The sequence below is a fragment of the Oreochromis aureus genome, linkage group 22 (genome assembly GCF_013358895.1).
Source record: "Oreochromis aureus strain Israel breed Guangdong linkage group 22, ZZ_aureus, whole genome shotgun sequence".
NCBI classification, from domain to species: Eukaryota; Metazoa; Chordata; class Actinopteri; order Cichliformes; family Cichlidae; genus Oreochromis; species Oreochromis aureus.
The window spans coordinates 3,750,803-3,774,284 of NC_052962.1; the positions used below are offsets into that span (position 1 = coordinate 3,750,803).

A 23,482-nucleotide genomic window follows, 5' to 3' on the forward strand; every position below is an offset into this window, starting at 1 on the left:
AATAGATTTGCTTTTCCCGGCATTTCAGTTTTCTGAGTGATGATGCTGGGTCTGGAAAAGGTTAGTCAGAATTAACTTTGGTTCATTTTAGAATTAATCAAACTGAAATTTACGTAAATAGTCTAAATTGTATTATCTGTCCAAAGCCCTCTTCTGCACAGACTCCTAGATCTTCTGAAGTCTGTGAGACAGTATTAAACAGTAAAATGTTTTACTCTATGTTCATCACAGTGAATTATCAGATTAATTTAAAAGAGAGATAAAAATATTACCTCCTTAAATACAATTTGTTCTACATGCCTCAGAAGTAATTGGTCACCAGTGAACATTTTATTCATTAAGAAATCATCAGACACTTCCAGTGGGACAGTAATACAGTCCTATATTTCTCCAGATCCAAAAGAAGATGTAAAGGCAGACTCATGAAAGAGAAATGCAGAACATGGTGCCACCTTATTTACACCACATGAATGAATGTTCCAATTTAAATGCAAAGTCCTGAGGTGGAGGGAGGCTGTAGATCACACTGACATTTTGGGACATTTTACCTCAAGATTTATAAATAACATCCAATGTAATTACTCCTCTTCAAATGAGTTTTTAAAGCTTACTTGTCATGGCATATCCTTATAGTAGTGTTTTTATTGCCTAAAGTCTGTGTTATTCTTACTCTGTGTAATTACTTCTGTCCTCTGGCTCATCAAGAAAATCGATGACTGAGCAGGACGCTTTCTCAAGATTTCAGCTTTCTACAATGTGCCTGTAAACTATATAGGGCCTCGGGTGCCAAAATGAATTCATTAAATACATCATTAAATAATTAATTCAATGTGTCATTAATCAATTAAAATTGGAAATAATTCATTAATCATATATATTCCACCTCTGTCATATTCTTGTCAATATTCTTGATATTTATTATAATCACCTCTGTAAATTCTTGATATTTATAATTGAGCAATTTGTATATATTTGTGCTATTTCTTAAATTTGTAAAATCTGTAACATATTGTATTGTTTAAATAGTTTAGGCTGTTACTGTTACTGTCCTGGAGCAACTGTAACCCACATAATTTCCCTAGGGATTAAGAAAGTTTTCTGATTCTGATTAATTAAACATATTTTAAAAATAATCACATTTTAATTCATTTCATTTATAACATTTAATACATTATTTATTTCACATTTTTATTGATTAATGATACATTTTTTAAGCTATTTAATAATGTATTTAATTAATTAATATTGGGACTCTTGGCACTGTTGCTGTGTTCATGAACTAATGTTATCTGTCAGCCTCACCCATTAAAGTCAGTGCGCAGAACTAACACTGTCACTGCAGCCTCTGATTGGTTACCGTGCAGTTTGAGCAGGACATCGTAAATAATCGATTGTCACGTGTGATGGACTTGGGGCAGCCAAGTATCACAGTATGCATTTCAAATCACAAGCGGCAATGGTGGTGGGCTCTAGACTGTAAGAAATATTATTGAAATACAGTGGTCCCTTGTTTTTTGTGGGTGTTACGTTGTAAAAATAACCCACGGTAGGTGAAATCTGCGAAGTAGCTAACTTTATTTTTTACAATTATTATAGATGTTTTAAGGCTGTGAAACCCCTCACTACACACTTTATACACTTTTCTCAGACAGGCATGAACATTTTCACACTTTTCTCTCTTGTTTAAACACTCTCAAAGTTCAAACCTTCGTAGAAAAATAAGTCCAGTATTAAAGAATGAAACCAAAGGTCAAACCCTGTTTTCAGGTCCAGAACATGAGAATAGAGCAGCTGCCAGAGAATTCAACATTATGAATGAATGGTACAGAAGTAGAAGAAGCAAGAAGAATGAGTTGAGTAAAGTTTGACTAATGACTGTTTTGTTTTGCTTAATGCACCTTATAATGAGCTTTATGGTCCGAAAAATATGGTAACTTCTATCTTCCTTTATGTCTAGAAGTCCAACTTTTTGTGCGATAGTTAGCATCTTCCTCTGCCTTTTGGATGCTACTGCAGGTACCTTTGACGTCGACACTGTTGTGTTTGTTGTCTTCTGCTAGCGAAGGTTTATGTAATTTTGACAAGCTGAATGCATTCTGTACTGTACAGGAGACACGGCATGAGATTGATTGAAAATGGTCTACAGCCGATCAGGACGCAGAACACAATGCGCTACAAAAAAGAAAAAAAAAAGCGTGCAAAATTGCACCAAAAAATATCCGCGAAACAGTGAGGCCACGAAAAGTGAACCACGATATAGCAAGGGACCACTGTACCTTGTTTGTATGTCAACAAATACACTTTTAATATTTTTTGAATGTTGTGGCGAAATCTTTAAATTTCTGGCCAGTTTGTCAAAATAGAACCTATCTGCAAAAGTACTTCAATGTTTTTGGAGATTTTCATTAGTCTTTACTCTCCATCCATTCATCCATCCATCCAGTCATTAACATATATTATTTTTTCACATATTAGTTTGGTTTTAAATCGGCATTAGGTTTTCAATGACTCTTTTATTTGCAACATGTTTTAAGTGCGATTGAGATTATATGCTGAGGGAATCTGTTTTACATGTGCATCATGTTAACCCGTACTGTAATGAAGCTTATGTGCAAGTTCAATAAGGAAGATCTGTAATCACTCATCTGCTTGCTTTCCAGGGTGTTCGGCTGCTTTTCTGCTCTTTACATGACTACTGCTTTCCCACGCTGTCAATCTCAATACTGACATCATTACTCTAGTCCAATCATCCTTTTGCCTGTCTTCTTTCAGCCAATCTGGCTCCCCTTTGCATGGTTTCTCTTTGTCCTTCTCCCTTTCATCCAACCCGCCTCTTCTCCATCTCCACCTCAGACACCTCAGCCAGAATAGAGCATTCAAGTCTCAGCCTTCATCTTCGCCACCACCAGTGTTTAGACTCTGAGGGGGTCTAAACACTACTATGCTGGGTCAGCAGAGTCTAATAGCCAAATACATTAATTTCCCTATCACAATAAATCATGTTCAGCTCTTCCAAGTGACCTTGCCTTATTGAACTACAACCACTGAATGAAGCACAAACTGCATTGGAATGCAGTTCTCTGTGTCTAATGAGATAACTGTGGTTTCTAAACTATTACATTAATTTTTCTGTGTGTATTGTTGGCTGAGTGAATTTATCAGATGTCATGGGGCCCCGCAGGCTAGTACGTGGACACGGACCCAACACAGATTCAAAGACTGGAAACAGCATTAAGGTTTTCCTCACAAGCTTTATTCCTAAGCACACGTGTAAACAATGGCATAAGGGAGGAATGCTTAACAGGGAGTCTGACATGGTGAAACTGTGGACAGAGGGAGACTGTGGTTAGAAAGGGAACAGGGGAGGCAAAGACTGGTAACATGAAAATGATTGGGTTTGCGTCTTACTTGGCAGGTATGACTCTGGAGGGAGGGGTAATGGCCAAGTGAGCGTCCTGCAAGATGAGTTAGTGGAAAACAAGGCACCAAGTACAACACAGAAACACCAAGCATGCAGCACTGCAGACTGTTACTGACACAAACTGGCAGCAAAGAGATGCTGACTCTGGTCTTAAGTACTGCCTTCCTGATTGCCTCAGATCTCCATCAGGTGAGCTGAGCAGGTGGAATAATGAGGACTCCACCCAGAGGCGGATAACAAGGAACACAGGGAAACGGTAGAAAAATTCAGGCTGTGTCCCAATTAAGAGACCACACGCTTGAAGTACGCATTTTGAGTGCGATTACGTCACCGCCACGCGACGACGGCTGTCCCAATTCAAAGGCCGTTTCTCAGTTCTCAAGTACGCGAGTACGTACTCGCGTTCTCGGTGAGTACATACTCGCCAAGAACGCACGGGAGTACGTACCCGCCGAGAACGCGAGCACGGACTCGCGATATGTACAATTGGAACACCTGCGCGACGTGATGATGTCACAGGTCCGGAGTTTTACTGCCGTCCCCTCTTAATTTAACTGTGAGTAACATGTTATGAAGCTTAACTGTAATCACAGCCAAACCGGTTTACTCAGGAACAAATAAAACACTGAAATAAACCAAACATTAACATTTAGAAGTGATCTACGTGACTTATATATCATTTTTAACCTCAGTAGTGAAATCTCTATTAATAAAAATAGTGTACATGTACATACGTGTACATACCTTAATAAAAACAAGCAGGTGAGATGTTAGAACGCTTTTATTTCTATTTTAGTGGACACTCAATACAGTAGACAGCTGCTGGGGTTTCTTTAACCTGAGTAGTGAGAAGACCGCGAGCGGGGGGGGGGTTGAAAACGATGTGCCGGCAGTCCGCTGTTGAGTTTTGGACGAAATGCATTCTGGGATATTTAGCTGTACCAAGTCCACACCGATGCATGCTCGATAAAACGGGCGGAGCGAGAACACATCCGGGACTTTTTCGCGTTCTCAGCTTGATGCGTACTTCGAATTGGAACAGTACTTGGTCTCCGACTGATGACGTATCACGAGTACACGAGAACGCAAGTACGCACAAGTACGCATATTGAGAAACGCCCAAAGTGTACTTCAAATGCATACTCCAAATGCACCGTCGATTTCCCCAAATATCAAGCGTGGTGCACGCTTCATGGTCCCATATATCCCACAATTCATAGCGCGGTGGTGGGTGTGGATAATTTTGCCGCAAAATACGGCAGACGGCAGAAGGGAGCTGCCGAAAAGTGAACTGTCAAAAGTAAGTACTGAATATGATGTCATTTATGTGCGAATGTTTAATAATGAAGAACATTAAAACATTACTGTTGGCCACATATCGGCAAAGTTATGTGACATTAGCGATGTTAGTACTTTCAGTGTTAACTTGGTTTTAAAGCCTCTACTTCAATATATATATATACATATATAGTTGACCTTAATCTTACAGAGAATGTGATGATTTCATGGATAATTAAAGTCAGTCATATATCCACAAACACAACAAGCTGAAAGTCAGTGATGCTGCTCGGTTTGCAGTCCTGAATATGACGGCACAAGCAGGATTCACTGCACTGTTAATGGTTAGCTATGTTATATTGCTGCCTCTGTTCGGTGGTCTCGAGCCAAACGGACTTTAACGTGTGTTTGAACGAGCTGACGGTTCACTCGTTAAGCTGAAAGAAAGATGCTTTAATCACAGGAGTCACACATGTGTCCACTGGACCATCTGGGAACTCTTCTTGTTTAGCACTCGTAATAACACAAACACTAAATCCTCCTTCTCTTGTGCTGTTTTGTAGTAGCGTATACACCTGAGACTGTCACCTGTCTGTCTGTCCTGCACTCTCTCTCTTTTTCTTTCTCTCTGATTGTGGAATAAAAGTATGAACATGTATTTATAAGTTACACTTGTGTTTGAATCCTGCAGCTCATCACAAATTTGACTTCCATGTGTGACGACTGCAAGTGTCCAGAGTGAGGACGGACTGAGGGACCCACTGCTGCACATCATCTGTGAGGCTTTGCACCCCTGATGATCCACCAGGACAAACTCAGCAGTGTGTGAGGAAGAGGAGGAGGAAGAGCCAGCAGCAGCTGACAGATGGAGAGAATAGACAGACTGTTCCCTGTTTGTGAAGGACTGCTAGGAAAGTTTAAAATAACTAATTGTCTGTCCTGAATCAGTCTTATTAGGTAATGTTCAAATAATTTTATCATTCCAGTGTTTTCAGTGTGGGAGAAAGTACTCAGGGCCTTCAAGTTACACACTATGAAAGGCAGAAACAAGTTTAATATTCAGAAACCTGAAGTATGTATCAGCAGCAGAATGGAGCTAAAAATAAATGTTTGTTTCAGTTCTATGAAGCTTTGAGTATTTTGGATTAGTAGCACTGCTGTGTTTGTTGCATCATATTGCTGTAATTGTTTATATGCTTTATATATTCTGAGGTAAGTTGATCTATAGTGTTACATCATATTCTATAAGGATGTTATGTGTTTGTATAGTTTCTGCCCAGTTTGACCCATTTAGCAGAAGGCAGCCTGTTTAAGGCTCCAACTGAGGAATCCAGTGCATATGACAATGTCATGTTGGATTGCATTTTGAAAAATGACACAAAAGTTAAACACAGTGCATTTAAATGCCTAAACTTCCATATGTGATGCGCTGGAGTGAGACCATCCTCACCTCACTTTCTCTTGGTCTCAACTTCTGAAAACTTTTTTTCTGATTTCCTTTTGTGTTTGGGGAGTGTTTTGAGGATTTTACTATACTAGTACATAAGGACTATAGGCATAAACCCTTTTTTCTGCTTGAAAAACAGGTGCAATGAAGTGGCTGTTATACTTCTACCTGGCCTGACGATCATTATCCCACTGATTTCAATGTCAGACAAAGTACTCAACACATTCCCTTCAACACTATCAGCTGCAAACAGGCTCCATGTTCATCAAAGCAGAGCAGGAGAGAAAAGGATGAAAATGCTGATAGTGATGATGACAGTGATCACTACTGTGATATCCTCAGTATTTTGATACAAGCTGATAAAAACGGCCTCTTTCTAGCATAATTCAGGGCCATTTTTCATCAAGAAAGGACAGCTGTAATCATCCCTTTTGCTTTCCTGTCCCATCCGTCTTCCCCTTTACATGCATCAGGATCAATCTAGGTTCATTTATTTTAATCATCTCTTATTTGCGAAACTGACAAAGTCAAAAGAGGACAACAGAAACAAAGTTCATTTTGAAAATGAGTCAAAGTATACATTTATACAACTACATTCTTTTGCAGCATCGTTCACAATTTTTCATTAGAAAACATAATTTTTCATCCCCCCCATCTGTTTTAAATTAAATAAGTTAATTGTCAGCATTAGATTCTCTGTTAAATTATTTTTTATCAAAAATAAGCAAAAAAAAAATTCCAAACATCTGACATGAGCAATGATACAATTAAAAAACAATTAATTAACAATATATTTTGAATCCTATAACTTTAAATTAAAAATGCTTAACAATTTAAGTGTAATTTTGAATCTTTGAAAAATATATGTGGATAATTTATTTGTCCACCTTTTTCATATTGATACAGTGCACCCAACCTGATTGTTCAAACCTGAAAAGTATTGTTATTCCACCATAATGTGAGAATGTTCATAAATAGATTTTAAAATGGAATTTTAAACTTTTACCATCCCCAAGAATGTTCAGTGTAGTTGACATCAATTCCAGCTCAAATAGGTACATTTTTAGAAAAGTTCTCCATAACCATCTCTGATGTGCATAAACATTTTATCTCATTTTTTTTTTTTTATAGTTAGCTTTTTACACACTAACCTTTATTTTCTCTCTATTTAACTGAGTTCTTTTGTGTTATGAAGTTTTTACCTTATGGAAATTTTGTTGTGCTACATACAAATTTCAAGCTATTGATTGGTTTTAGCTGTTGTAACAGGGATTTTCCAACTTTTGGGGAAAAAAAAGTTATGTTATTCTATTGGAAGACTAAATGAAAAATTAGTAATTATTCTTTAACAATACATAAATAAATAGAAATCCCCTAAATTGGATAGTTTATGATAAAAACTTGTATACAGTAAGTGGGGGCTGTATTAATATTTTCTACGGTTCCAAACTTAGCATTGGTTTTATAGTAGGCCTACATGCACTCTATACACAATTAATGTTATCATTAAGAAAATAAAGTTTATAAACTCAGATATTATTATTTTGATTCACTAGCTCTCACGTGACTGTCATATTGTACTACGTAACTGTCCTCATAGCAACAATATGCAACCGTCGGTACGTCACCACGGTGTTCTCCATTGTCCATATACCATGCTTCTAATAGACCTGTCGTAGTGAACGTGAAGTACAGAGTGAGTCCTTCCACGTCGTCATTTATATGTATATAAAGTCAAATTGTATTTGCCGTCTGGCACAATTAACAATTATTTGTTCCCTCGAACTGTTGCTAGTTAGCTAGCCCGGCTGTACTTTGTGACTAGTAGTGATGTTGCTGGTATGCTAAATGCTAATGCTGTTGTGTTTCACGTGCAGTTTTGCATTAACTTGGTCTGATGTTAATACATTTACTTGGATCTTACTTTTCGATGCTTTTAATTGTGTCCCTATATGTATACTAAGAGCATCACGAGCATCAGGGATTCAATCAGAACGTCATAATTTAAATACAGCTAACATGCTCAGCACGATTAGCTATGGTGCTTGACGGACCAAAATGTCTGGTAAGTGTACCTCTTAGGCTGTTTTAGACGACTATCGTAGATTCTTCATTTAAAAAGAAAAACAAACATGTATCGTTCGTGAAAACAAAACCGCAGCGGTGCTATTTGTTTGCTAACAGCGTGCTAATAGGCAAGTTGCGTAGCTAAGAGCTGTACAAATCCCAACATCAGAAAACCTAGTGTCTGCAGCTGATTAACGTCGTGTTTCGTGTGGTGTTGAAGGGAAAATAATACATAGGTTTACGTCACTATTTAAAGACGCGTTTGGGAGATAACTACCCTTTTGATACAGGATACCCGAACGTTAAGGGCTCACAAGTAATTGGACGTTTGGGTGCTGAATATTTTTTTTGCAGCAGCATAGATTGACTTGCATAAAGCACAAATTGAGTTTGCTTTAAATGTCTTTAAGTTTAACTCGCTGTCAATATGAGGTGCAGTCTGCACAGGTGAACTAGACCATCATTATAAAATTGAGGCAACTTTGTATTGTCGTACACAACCTACCTACGGCACTGCAGTACCTTTGGTATTTTATAGGTATATATAGGGGTATGTATTTTCCTATGGCTAGGAGTTTTCAACCATAAAACACCTATCCTATCCTTTCAAACATAGTTTTGTGGAGTTCTCCAAAACTCAGCAGCATGTAGGCCTGTAGGCCTGATTGATTGGCAAGTGGGATTAAACTGCTTCTCCTGTGCTGGAGTTCACCAGGAATGTGAGGGGCAAGAAAAAGATTCTGTATGAAAAGCATAGACTTGGTTGCAGAAAACAGTATAGGCCTTCACAGCCTGGAACTGTCTTACTGACAAATTGTCAGTGGCTCTCTCATTGACATTTTTCAGCCCTTTATGGACACTTAAGTCTACCCCATTTTTTTTTTCCTCTTTTTTTCCCCTCAATTCAGGGAATAACCCATAGTTCACAGTGTTCCATTGTCATACTCTACGTTGTGTTCCAGCGAAGTGCTCTATTAGGGTGATGCAGTACTGTGGGGTCTTTAAGATAAGATGGGGCCTGATTATTCAAGACCTTGTATGTGATGAGAAGAACGTTAAATTTGAACCTGGATTGTCAGACAGTCACAGACAGGCAGCCAGTAAAGATGAGCCGATATAGAGAAATATGCGCTCTCTCTTTCAAGTGCCCGTCAGTACTCTTGCTGCAGCATTTTGGATCAACTGAAGGCTTTTCAGTGAGTTTTTAGGCATTTTTTTAAATAATAGTCCAGCTTGGAAGCAAGAAATGTATGAACTAGTTTTCCAGCATCACTCTGAGAGAGGGCGTTTCTAATTTTAGAGAGATTGTGCAGAAGAAAACAGTCCTACATATTTGTTTAATATGTGCACTGAAGGCCATATCCTGGTCAAAAACAACTCAAAGACTCCTCACAGTGCTACTGGAGGTCAAGGTAGTGGCATCCAGAGGCTAGATTCCATATTTGTAAGACTTTTTTATGGCCGAGCACAATAACCTAATCTTTAATCTGAATTTAGAAGCAGAAAATTAGAGGTCCCACCTTTGAGACATTCCTGCAGTTTAACTAAATAGAGTGTGTTATCTGTTTTGGATAGATAAAGTTGAGTATCACCTGTATAGCAACAACAATGTATTCTGTGCCTTCTAATGATACAGCCTAAGGAAAGGATGTATAATGTAAAAATAATTGGTGCTAGCTAGGGCTGCTCAATTAATCGAATTTTAATCTAAATTACGATCTGGGCTTTCAACGATCATTAAAAATGACTGAGCCGATTATTAGCACCTCCCTCGTGCTTTACTCTCGATCAAATATTGTGCAGTATTTTGAAGTTCACTAAACATAGATGTTTACATTTTTCATTTATTTTTTATATTGCAAACATTTCCACTGTAATCATTATTTGCACACTATTTTATATTATTTTTTGACATCTTTAAAGCCATTATTCAATACATTGTTATTGTTAAATAAATATCGTCAAATAATCGAGATCTCAATTTCAGTGAAAATAATCGTGATTATCATTTTTGCCATAATCGAGCAGCCCTAGTGCTAGCACAGAACCTTATGGAACTCCATAATTAATCTTAGTGTGTGAAGAGGACTCTCCGTGTTTCAAACCACTTCAGCATACCTTTAATACCTACAGCATGCTGTAATCGCAGTAATAAAACATTATGGTCAGCAGTACAGAACGCTGCACTTTACATATGGGCACATAACGACCTGCCAGCATCTCCTTTTCGTAGCCCAATTTTATTTGAAATACTATCAAATAAAATATTATCACTTTTATGCTTTGTAATGATCATTAGGCAATAAAGTAAAAACAATTTTGCATGGTTAAATGTGCAAAGCTTATCTGCTTTTTATAGTTTTTTTTTCTCTGATGTGTTTTTCTGCTCATGACATCTTACTGAAATGTTGCATTCTTGTCTGTTGGTTTCTGGGACTCCCCCGTGTAGTGGACCGCAGTTTAAAGCGACGGCAGGTAAAACCACTTGCTGCCTCTCTGCTTGATGCCTTGGATTATGACAGTTCAGATGACAGTGACTTTCAAGTAGGAGATGCTTCAGGTAAGTATGGCCTTTGTGATGTCTAAAAGGATTAAATACTTGTGTAGTTTTTTATTGTTTAGAAATGAACAGTCCAAGTGGCTTGAGACTAATAAGCTTTTGGCTGGCTAACTTAAATGCAAACTGTTTTATTTAATTTAATTTAATTTTTTTTAGAAAAGTTGAAATGCTGCGCAAATTATAAATAAAAATGTTATGACTTCGCAGTATCAGAAAATAAAAGAAAATAATTTAAACCAGGTATTTAATTTACATAAAACAACATATCAAATGTTGAAACTATGAATTTTTATTTATTTTTTTTATGCACAAAAAAGGTGAAAAATATCACCTTAGGCTTTCTTCTGATGGTTTTCTGAAATTTTCTATAGGGTTATTTTCGTGGCTTTGAGAGGACCATCCAGAGACTTTATTGTACCTTACTACAGCCATTTCGAAACTAGTTTGGATGTGTCTTTGGAATAATTCTCCTGCTGGATAAAGCTGTTGCATCTCAGTTTTAACCATTAAGCTTTTGATTTTAGATGAAGTTGAGGAATTTGGAGGAAGTCAATCTTCATCTTTCTATACTAGAGCAGCGGTCCCCAACCTTTTTTGCGCCACGGACCGGTTTGTGCCCGACAATATTTTCACGGACCGGCCTTTAAGGTGTCGCGGATAAACACAACAAAACAAAACTAGTACCGGTACCGAAAAAAAGAAGATTTATTCACAACACACGTGAAAAGACCCAGGAAAACCGAGTTAACGATAAAAACGATAACAAAATAACGCTGAAAACCGATAAAAACCCTGAAAACAATACATTTCACACCCGAGCCTCAACTCTCGCGGCCCGGTACCAAACGACTCACGGACCGGTACCGGTCCGAGGCCCGGGGGTTGGGGACCGCTGTACTAGAGGATGATGCCCATGTGAGCAGCTGCAAATTTTAGTCAAGCTTTAGATGCTGATTTTTGAAGCAGGGGCTTCTTTCTTGATTTGCACAGTCTGCCAAGTAAAACTTCAATGTGGACAGAGACTGTGAAGGTAATTATGTCGCAAAATGTGAGAGCTTGTAGAATTAAAATATGTTATTTTAAGAGAGAAGTCGTTTTCTTCTGACAACCCTTCCAGAAAGCTCATACTTATTTAGTCTTTTTCTAACTGTACTGTCATGAACTTTAAAATTTCACACTCTAACTGGTGCCTGTGGAATCTGAGATGTAGGTTTTGGTTGTTTTGCAGTTTCTCTTGAGCATTGCCTGGTCTGATCTTGAGGTGAATTTGGTACGTCCATTTGCCAGAAGATTGTGGCATTGTGTTAACAGATACCTAAATGCTCCCAAGGTTGTCACTCTTGCTGATGATCAGTTAATTAATTTGATTAGTATCACCTGGCTGCTACTTAACCTCTTAATTAATATGGAAACAGTAAGGGTGTACTTAGTTTTTTTTTTTTTTTTTTAGAACTTAACAGAGTCCTGTGAAATCATATGACCCCCTATGAGCAAGTACTTTGGTGACAGTGGGAAGGAAATACTCCCTTTTCACAGGAAGAAGTCTCCAGTAGAACCAGGCTCGGGGAGGGCGGGCATCTGCTGTGACCAGTTGGGCATTTTAAAAGAAAAATACATCAAAGGAGTCACAAGTCAAAACAAACACTGAGGAGGTGTATACATATAAAGTTGGGAAAATTTTGTTTGTCTGTTTATTTCCCCTTACATGGTGCCTGTTTTGTAAAGAAAATGAAATTGTGGGTACCAAATTTCTTTACTTTTTGTACTAAGTTTATTAATGCCAGTTTGACTGTAAACAGACCTTCCTCCACATTGTGGATTCTGCTGGAGAAACAGCCAGACATTTCAGTCATCTCACAGATCCTTGCTTCTCTGTTGTGACAGGGTCAGAGGGCACAGGCAATGGCAGTGATGAAGAAGGGTCCAAAGTGAGTGCAGGCGGTTCAGAAAGTGACTCAGATAATGCTGCTTCAGCAGATGATGGCATAGATGAGGAGGAGGCCAAAGACCTGGCTGCTGAGGAGAACTTGAGTGAGGATGAGGAGAAGAGCAAACGGCAGCAATCCTCAGACAGTTCCACCAAAGACACTCCCACTGTCATCCCACCCAAAGGCAGACGTAAGACCAAGAAAATTTCAGAGCCTGCTGAAGCTGCTGAAACTGGATCTTCCTTAGTGTCTGCATCCAACAATGTAAATGCTGAAGAGTCTCAAGCTGAGCCCAAGAAATGGAATTTCCGCAGGAACCGCCCACTTCTGGACTTTACCACCATGGAAGACCTGAACGAGATGGATGACTACGATAGTGAAGATGATAATGACTGGAGACCCACAGCAGGAAAGAAGAAAGGCAAAGCAAACTCTCAGAAAGGAGGCACAGATGAAGAGGGTGGTGAAAGTGCTAGTGATGACGATGACAACGATGACGATGATGACGACGACGATGATGATGATGACGATGACGGCGATGGCGATGGTGATGATGATGATGATGACAAGGAAGATGGTGATGACAATATCAATAGTAGCAGTGATAGTGACAAAGAAGCGAAGAAGTCCAAAAAGAAGACAAAGAGCAGCAGTGCTTTTGATGAAGAGCTGACCAATGATAGCATGTCCCAGGGAAAGGGCAGTGAGGTGAGTACAAGATCAGACACATGTTTCAAAAAGCAGTTCAAACCAAAACATTGTTAATAATAATAACTAGTAAAATGTTTTTTGATTAGCGCCCTTATGGCACCCTTAATTACAGGATGAACACTCCCTTCTCTGTTGGTGCAAAAATGTGTCATGTCAACTAATCAAAAAATTATATGGTAGCATTTGGAAGTTTTGTGACATGTGTGTAGTGTTGCGTAGTAGTGTAGTTATTGGCCTTGTTTTGTGTGTCAAAACAATGAGTCCACTACTGAATGTCATAGATGGTAGCCAAAAAGCCACCAAAGGTAGATGTAATGATGCAATATCAATGCTGTCTCTGGGTCTAAAACGGGGGGAGTGATACTCTGCATTCACCAATGAGCTGAACCAGTTCTACGCCCGTTTCGAGGTTAGCCAGGTGGCTAATGCTATCTACCGCCTGACTACCGAGGACAGTGACGTCATCAGCTAGAGACCGGTGACCAGCATTGCGGAGCATGACGTCTGAGCAGCATTGAGGAGAGTGAACACAAGGAAAGCGGCGGGGCCAGACGGCATCACCGGCCGTCTGCTGCGCTGCTGTGCTGACCCAGGTGTGTTCACTTACATCTTCAACGAGTCCCTGGCGAAGTCTGTCGTCCCCACATTACCGTCCAGTTGCACTGATCTCGGTAGTAATGAAGGTGCTTGAGAGGCTGCTGAAGAACATCATCTCCTCCTCCATCCCAGACACCACAGATCCGCTGCAGTTTGCCTACCGACCCAACAGATCCACAGAGGATGCCATCACCCACGTCCTGCACACCACCCTCAGCCACGTGGACAAGAAACAGGGTAACTATGTGAGAATGCTGTTTGTTGATTACAGTTCAGCGTTTAACACAATAGTGCCCAGCAGACTGTTCACAAAGCTGAGGGATCTAGGACTCAACAGTCGTCTGTGTGCATGGGTGTTGGACTTCCTCACTGGCAGAACTCAGGTGGTGAGGGTGGGTAGATGCATCTCTAACAGCATCACCATCAACACAGGAGCACCACAGGGATGTGTCCTCTCGCCACTGCTCTACTCCCTCTACACTTCAGACTGTGTGGCCACCCATGGCTCCAACACCATTGTGACGACACAGTGGTGTTGGGTGCCATCTCCAACAACGATGAGGCGGCCTACATGGACGAAGTGAAGAATCTGGCATCATGGTGCCAGGACAACCATCTCCAGCTGAACGTCGGCAAGACCAAGGAGCTGGTGGTGGACTTCAGAAGGAGTCAGCACAGAGACTACAAGCCCATTATCATCAATGGAGCTCCAGTGGAGAGGGTGCAGTCCTTCAAGTATCTTGGTGTCCACATCTCCTCAGACCTGACATGGGCTGCCCACATTCAGGTCCAGACCAAAAAGGCTAGGCAGCGCCTGTATCACCTATGACAACTGAGGAAGTTCAGGGTCTCTCCAAAGATCCTCAGGATTTTCTATACAGGCGCTGTGAAGAGCATCCTCACACAGAACATGACAGCGTGGTTTGGGAACAGCTGTGTGAAGGACCAAAAAGCTCTCCAGAGAGTGATCCGTACAGCAGAATGCTGCTGCAGGATTGCTCTCCCCCCGCTTCAGGACACCTACACCAGGAGATGCCAGACTAGAGCAGCGCAGATTCTGAAGGACCCGTCACATCCTGGCAACAAACTGTTCCAACTTCTGCAATCTGGTAGAAGGTTCCGCATCATCCGGGCAAAGACAGAGAGACTGAAGAGGAGCTTCTATCCCCAAGCCATCCGGGCCCTAAACACACACCTGCCCTCTCACATCATCTATAATTGACTGAGACAGGACTCTCTTTTCCAGACACTCTAAACCCAGGCACAATGTACATTTCAAATTCCTTTAATTTTAAATATGTTTATATTGTCTATTCTGTAAAATAGTCAGATGTCTATTCTTATTAATGTACAGAACTCACCTGCTTGCTGCTACTACTGCACATTCACCCAATGTATAATGTTCTTCCTGTACTACCCCCCCCCCATTTTTGCACATGTCGAGGAGCGTGTCAGGTGTCAGGATACATTTCACTGTGTGTTATACTTGTATAACTATGCATGTGGCAAATAAAGAAACTTGAACTTGAACTTTCTGTTGTCGGGCCTGTGATGTGCTTACCGTGTCTTGGTGGCAGACAGAAACTATTTTTGGAGTGGCACAAATAATTTGTGTGGCATCCTTCTGTGGCACCTGTTTTGTAAATAGTTTTAAATGGCTGTGAAAAAAAAAAAAAAAACCCCAACAACCCCAAAACACCTAAAGCATTGGCAGCATTTCTAGGTAAATAATTATGTATAACTTTATTGTTTGCAAAATTTGTGCTTAAGTTAACAATTTAACAATTTATATTTTAAGTTAGAAAAATAATTTGTGTTGTGCATTTTATTATTCTAAATCTAACTACTCAGATTTTACGTTTGGTTTTGTTTTTATGTGAGTTTAGGTCAATTGTGTTCACACAGTTTGTCAAAATAAAGAGAAATAAATGGTAAATTCAGACATGGTTGTGCTGAAAAGAATAATGCCAATATTTAAAGGTGAAATATAAAGTCAAAAGTAGTCAAAAACAGCCAACTACACCCGGACCTCAGAGGATTAATGTGGAGATGGAGCCCACCTACACACACACCGCAAAGAGGCAGAGTCATTATGAGCTCAGGTTGAGTGAAGGAAAACACGGTTCTAGCATCCAAAACATACCTGTAATTATTATGAAAACCTTTACTGGTTTAAAAAAAAAAAACCCAAAAGAGTGGAAGTCGTTGAACAAAGCACATGATCAACAAACTCTGACAGGAGGAAAAAGCGAACAAATCAATAAAAATATTGGCCTGTCAACACAATTTAAAACTATTGCAGCATCTTGCTTTTAGCAACACAAAAGCTTTGCATCAAAGCACAGGGCAAACTTGAATCCTGATACTGTATGCTGGTCTCTCTTCATTGCAGTCAAATGCAGACACACATGTACAAGAGCTCATAACTATGCACACACCAAATCTGCCTCGTCCAGGAGATAAAACGTTGTCAGGACTCTTTTTGCCTCCTATTAACGTCATAAATCCTTCCAAGAAGATGAAGTAAAGCTACATTTTTTATACCTTAGTTTAGATTGCATATATGTCTTCTTTTATTAGACTTTAACCTTTGCCTGTACTTGAGGTTATTTATAATTCTTTGTACTTAACAAAAGATTTTCTTTAAAAAAAAAATTAATATGGAGTATAACCCAGCTTTATTCACGACATCCAGATAGGGCAGTCTTACAAACATCTCAGCACAGTCTTTGTGTTCACATCGAACTTGAGTTGATGGTCAGAGTCCATCTTAAACTGGGGTCAACAGAGAATATATTTGTTAAGGAGGTTGAACTCTTGTTAATAAGAAAATTTAATTTTTATTGTTCATTTATTAAAATTCTTTTACATTCAATTCAATTCAGTTTTATTTATACAGCGCCAAATCACAACAACAGTCACGTCAACGCGCTTTATATTGTAAGGTAGACCCTACAAAAATACATAGAGAGAAAAAAAACCCAACAATCATATGACCCCCTATGAACAAGCACTTTGGCAACACTGGGAAGGAAGAACTCCCTTTTAACAGGAAGAAACCTCCGGCAGAACCAGGCTCAGGGAGGGGCGGGGCCATCTGCCGTGAGAGAAGGAAGACCGGATAAAAGACATGGGCTGTATCCCAATTCAGGGTCTGCAGCCTTAAAGGCTGCATTTTAAGGCCGATTACGTCGCGGCGAAGGCTGTCCCAATTCAAAGGCTGCTTGAAATGCAGCCCTCAAGTGCGTCGTTTATTTCCCTGAATTTTAAGGATGTGGCAGTGTAGACTTTGTGACCCAACATATCCCAGACTTCATAGCGTGGCGGTGGGTGTGGATAATTTTGCCGAAAAAAACGGTGGAAGCGGAGCGGCCAAAGAGTAAACTTTTAAAAGTAAGTACTGAATATTATGTCACGTATTTATGTGCAAATGTTTAATGAAGAACATTAAAACATTACTGTTGGCCACATGTCGGCAAAGTTATGTGACATTAGTGATGCTTGTACTAACTTGGTTTTAAAGCCTTTACTTTAAAATATATGTGCCATCCAATAGTTGACCTTAATCTTACAGAGAATGTGATGATTTTATGGATAATTAAAGTCAGTCATATATCCACAAACACAACAAGCTGAACGTCAATGAATGCTGCTCGGTTTGCAGTCCTGAATATGACGGCACAAGCAGGATTCACTGCACTGTTAATGTTAGCTATGTTATATTGCTGCCTCTGTTCGGTGGTGTCGAGCCAAACGGACTTTAACGTGTGTTTGAACGAGCTGACGGTTCACTCGTTAAGCTGAAAGAAAGATGCTTTAATCACAGGAGTCACACATGTGTCCACTGGACCATCTGGGAACTCTTCTTGTTTAGCACTCATAATAACACAAACACTAAATCCTCCTTCTCTTGTGCTGTTTTGTAGCAGTGTATACACCTGAGACTGTCACCTGTCTGTCTGTCCTGCACACTCTCTCTGTTTCTTTCTCTCTGATTGTGGAATAAAAGTATGAACATATATTTATAAGTTACACTTGTGTTTGAATCCTGCAGCTCATCACAAATTTGACTTCCATGTGTGACGACTGCAAGTGTCCAGAGTGAGGACAGACTGAGGGACCCACTGCTGCACATCATCTGTGAGGCTTTGCACCCCTGATGATCCACCAGGACAAACTCAGCAGTGTGTGAGGAAGAGGAGGAGGAAGAGCCAGCAGCAGCTGACAGATGGAGAGAATAGACAGACTGTTCCCTGTTTGTGAAGGACTGCTAGGAAAGTTTAACATAACTAATTGTCTGTCCCGAATCAGTCTTATTAGGTAATGTTCAAATAATTTTATCATTCCAGTGTTTTCAGTGTGGGAGAAAGTACTCAGGGCCTTCAAGTTACACACTATGAAAGGCAGAAACAAGTTTAATATTCAGAAACCTGAAGTATGTATCAGCAGCAGAATGGAGCTAAAAATAAATGTTTGTTTCAGTTCAATGAAGCTTTGAGTATTTTGGATTAGTAGCACTGCTGTGTTTGTTGCATCATATTGCTGTAATTGTTTATATGCTTTATATATTCTGAGGTAAGTTGATCTATAGTGTTACATCATATTCTATAAGGATGTTATGTGTTTGTATAGTTTCTGCCCAGTTTGACCCATTTAGCAGAAGTCAGCCTGTTTAAGGCTCTGATATCTATTCTGTATGACTTAAAGCAGTTATGACATGGTCTGATTTTCTCACCCAATAAAGGAATATTTAATATATCAGTCTACTCTTCATTCTGTAAGAAACAGTTATCACAGCTCGTACATTTTCTTTTTACACATATATGTAAGCATTGAGCCAAATTTAGTAATGTCAACATACTGAAGGAACAATATTTGTCTCTTATATATGATACATCTATACAGTGGCTTGCAAAAGTATTCGGCCCCATTGAACTTTTCCACATTTTGTCACATTACAGCCACAAACATGAATCAGTTTTATTGGAATTCCACGTGAAAGACCAATACAAAGTGGTGTACACGTGAGAAGTGGAACGAAAGTCATACATGATTCCAAACATTTTTTACAAATAAATGACTGCAAAGTGGGGTGTGCGTAATTATTCAGCCCCCTGAGTCAATACTTTGTAGAACCACCTTTTGCTGCAGTTACAGCTGCCAGTCTTTTAGGGTATGTCTCTACCAGCTTTGCACATCTACAGACTGAAATCCTTGCCCATTCTTCTTTGCAAAACAGCTCCAGTTCAGTCAGATTAGATGGACAGCGTTTGTGAACAGCAGTTTTCAGATCTTGCCACAGATTCTGGATTGGATTTAGATCTGGACTTTGACTGGGCCATTCTAACACATGGATGTTTTGTTTTAAACCGTTCCATTGTTGCCCTGGCTTTATGTTTAGGGTCGTTGTCCTGCTGGAAGGTGAACCTCCGCCCCAGTCTCAAGTCTTTTGCAGACTCCAAGAGGTTTTCTTCCAAGATTGCCCTGTATTTGGCTCCCTCCAACTTCCCATCAACTCTGACCAGCTTCCCTGTCCCTGCTGAAGAGAAGCACCCCCAGAGCTTGATGCTGCCACCACCATGTTTGACAGTGGGGATGGTGTGTTCAGTGATGTGCAGTGTTAGTTTTCTGCCACACACAGCGTTTTGCATTTTGGCCAAAAAGTTCCATTTTGGTCTCATCTGACCAAAGCACCTTCTTCCACATGTTTGCTGTGTCCCCCACATGGCTTGTGGCAAACTGCAAATGGGACTTCTTATGGTTTTCTGTTAACAATGGCTTTCTTCTTGCCACTCTTCCATAAAGGCCAACTTTGTGCAGTGCACGACTAATAGCTGTCCTATGGACAGATTCCCCCACCTGAGCTGTAGATCTCTGCAGCTCGTCCAGAGTCACCATGGGCCTCTTGGCTGCATTTCTGATCAGCGCTCTCCTTGTTCGGCCTGTGAGTTTAGGTGGACGGCCTTGTCTTGGTAGGTTTACAGTTGTGCCATACTCCTTCCATTTCTGAATGATGGCTTGAACAGTGCTCCGTGGGATGTTCAAGGCTTGGGAAATCTTTTTGTAGCCTAAGCCTGCTTTAAATTTCTCAATAACTTTATCCCTGACCTGTCTGGTGTGTTCTTTGGACTTCATGGTGCTGTTGCTCCCAATAGTCTCTTAGACAACCTCTGAGGCCGTCACAGAGCAGCTGTATTTGTACTAGAGATGGCACGATACCACTTTTTTATGTCCGATACCGATACCGATATCATAAATTTGGATATCTGCCGATACCGATATGAATCCGATATAGTGTGTTTTTTAATCAATAAAACTGTTTTTTTAATATCTTGCTGCATTTTGTATAAGTTCATACTCAAGTTTAAATAAACAACAACACTAAAGCTATTCTGTTATACCTCTATGTAAAAAATACACTGCGCCCAAAATATTTCATAGTTCAGCAACACTGATCAATCTAATAAACTTAATCCTCCCTATTCTGGTATTTTAAAGAGTACTTAGCAGAAATATTAAGCAACCTAACTAATAGGGTTGCAAACTCCCAGAAAAAAAAAATAGGGAACCACCCCCCACCCTCCACCTCATGATGCTTAATCGATGTAATCAATTTAATTTGATGCAGGGTGAAAAAAAATGCACAGAAATCAATTATTTTTCAAGAATAATTAAATAGATTCAACATCTTTCTTCAACAGAATTGCAGAATTCACAGATGGTACCTTCTCAAAGAAAAAAGTACTATAGCTTACTAGGGTATATTAGACTTAACAGTTACTATATACAGTAATGGACTTCTATACATTTTACATCAGATTAAAACTTTGGGTGTAAGATTCAGATAATTATTTATTAAAAGCTAGACATTTTAAATGAGAATAAGAAAGAAAAGTATGTCTTTGTGCCCCCTTTTCCCTGTTCATGCCCTATCGTCCCCCCTGGCTAAACTTTGCTAGATCCGCCCCTGCACAGTTACCAGCCGTCAGCTACGTAGAAAAGGATCCTGGTGTAGAAAGTAATGTTAAATAAATTCTAACAGCAGCTTATCAAGCTTAAACGTGCTGCTGTTGTTCAGCCGCTGGTTTCCTCTTTCTGGTGCAAAGTGGGCCAAAAACAAATAAGAGAGACGGACTAGCGACAGAAAAGCCGATCAGCTGATCATTAAGCAGTTTCACGATTGAAGTAGCCGCAGGAAGGTGAGGGAGAGAGAGGCAGTCGCTCCATATATCGGTTGTTAAGCTTAACGTGGGAATGCTTTACAAACATTCAGAGATGAACTTACACACTTGCTTTACTTCTCTCTGGGATAACTTCCTCGGAGATGAAATGCTGGTTTGGTAGCGAGGCTACAAATACACACAGCCGCTCTATCACATGACGCATACTGCTCCGACGTGCTACGGTTATGAGCCGAGTTACGCCCTGTCGCAAGTTTTGTGAGGTGTTTTTTTTTATATTTAATGGATCGGATTACATTTTTTATTTCTCTCCGATATCCGATCCAGTAATTTAGGTCAGTATCGGACCGATACCGATAGGTAATATCGGATCGGTCCATCTCTAATTTGTACTGACATTAGATTACACACAGGTGCACTCTATTTAGTCATTAGCACTCATCAGGCAATGTCTATGGGCAACTGACTGCACTCAGACCAAAGGGGGCTGAATAATTACGCACACCCCACTTTGCAGTTATTTATTTGTAAAAAATGTTTGGAATCATGTATGATTTTCGTTCCACTTCTGATGTGTACACCACTTTGTATGGGTCTTTCACGTGGAATTCCAATAAAATTGATTCATGTTTGTGGCTGTAATGTGACAAAATGTGGGAAAGTTCAAGGGGGTCGAATACTTTTGCAAGTCACTGTATATACACTGTCAAAGATACTTATCTTTGAGTGAAGATTTAAGGTGATAGGACATATAAATAAATGCAACTTGAATCGTTACTGAAGCTCAGTATTTCGCACCGTCCCATTTCAGAAGCCTACAAGCCTCGCACCTCCGGCCTTAGCGGCCTGTGAATATGCGGCCCTTTAGGACCGTTAAGGCTGCAGAACCTGAATTGGGATACAGCCATGCTGTGGAAGAGATCCAGAGATTAATACCAAGTGTGCTTCAATGCAGAGATGTTTATTAACACATGTTGAGTGAGAAAGGTGACTGAAAAAGAAAATACTCAATGCATCATGGGAATATGTTTTCTTGTTCTCTCATATGCTGGTTTAGTTTTTTATCTATTAAGAATAGAAACTCCTTTCAGGAGTGTTGTTAACACCTACTCCAAAATCAGAGATGATAATCTAAAATGCATATACCATGTATTAATATCTGTAATATCTAAGAGCTTAATACCATAAGTTTGTTTTAGCTTTTGTTTTAGCTTACAGCTGAACTAAATTTAAGGCAGCTGGCCTTTACATTGGGACCTTTGCGTGGTGCTCCATAATACCAAAGTACAACACGAGTCATAGAATGCCTGCAATCCAATGAGAGGTTTTGATGTCATCAGAGTAAATTCAAGAGAATCAACTTAAACAGCTTTCATGAATGTCAGTAATTGGATTTGTGACTCTGACTCTGCTCTCTGATTCCCCAGGGTGCTTTGCTCGATCGGTCCCAGACCTGGAGCACACAACACATTCTCATCTGCTGCGTTTGTCTGGGAGACAACAGTGAGGATGCAGATGAAATCATTCAGTGTGACAACTGTGGGGTGACCGTCCACGAAGGTAAGCTAGAGTTATTTCAGCATAGTGTGCATGTGCATGCATTTATGTAGGACAGTGGTGCGGTGGTTAGCACTGCTGCCTCGCAGCAAGAAAATCCTAAGTTCAAAGTCACCATCTGACCAAGGTCTTTCTGTTTGGAATTTGCATGTTCTCCCTATGTTTGCACGAGTTCTCTCCGGGTACTCCGGTTTCCTCCCACAATCCAAAGACATGCAGTAGTGGGGTTAGGTTAATTGGTAAGCTAGGTAGCTATATACTCTTTAAATACTCTTTAGCGTCACCAGGTATAATAATCGTCCATCCATCCATCCATCCATCCATCCATCCATCCATCCATCTTCATCCGCTTTATCCGAGGCCGGGTCGCGGGGGCAGCAGCCTAAGCAGAGAAGCCCAGTCCTCCCTCTCCCCAGCCACCTCCTCCAGTTTATCCGGGGAACACCACATGCGTTCCCAGGCCAGCGAGAGATATAATCTCTCCAGCGTGTCCTGGGTCTGCCCCGGGGCCTCCTCTCGGTGGGACATGCCCGGAACACCTCACCCAGGAGGCGCCCAGGAGACATCCTTGTCAGATGCCCGAACCACCTCAACTGGCTCCTTTCGATGTGGAGGAGCAGCGGCTCTACTCTGAGCCCCTCCCGGATGGCCGAACTTCTCACCCTATCTCTAAGGGAGAGGCCAGCCACCCTTCAGAGGAAGCTCATTTCTGCTGCTTGTATCCGTGATCTCGTT

At 40.2% G+C, this 23,482-nt stretch overlaps 1 protein-coding gene across 4 annotated transcripts in view; it reads left to right on the plus strand.

Annotated features, from left to right (window-relative positions):
• Window positions 1-7,739: 7,739 nt before the first annotated feature.
• The window catches only part of phf14 (PHD finger protein 14), a 161,586-nt gene continuing 145,843 nt past the window's right edge, over window positions 7,740-23,482 (plus strand). Inside the window, exons 1-5 of one of the 4 annotated variants that reach the window (XM_039606104.1) lie at window positions 7,772-7,842; window positions 8,111-8,211; window positions 10,663-10,773; window positions 12,658-13,409; window positions 22,618-22,750. In XM_039606104.1, coding sequence (XP_039462038.1) covers window positions 8,205-8,211; window positions 10,663-10,773; window positions 12,658-13,409; window positions 22,618-22,750 — 1,003 coding nt within the window. In that variant the 5' untranslated portion in view covers window positions 7,772-7,842; window positions 8,111-8,204. Of the gene's footprint in view, window positions 7,843-8,110; window positions 8,212-10,662; window positions 10,774-12,657; window positions 13,410-22,617; window positions 22,751-23,482 lie in introns of all 4 variants that reach the window. The other 3 variants (XM_039606106.1, XM_039606107.1, XM_039606105.1) reach the window with 3 other exon arrangements.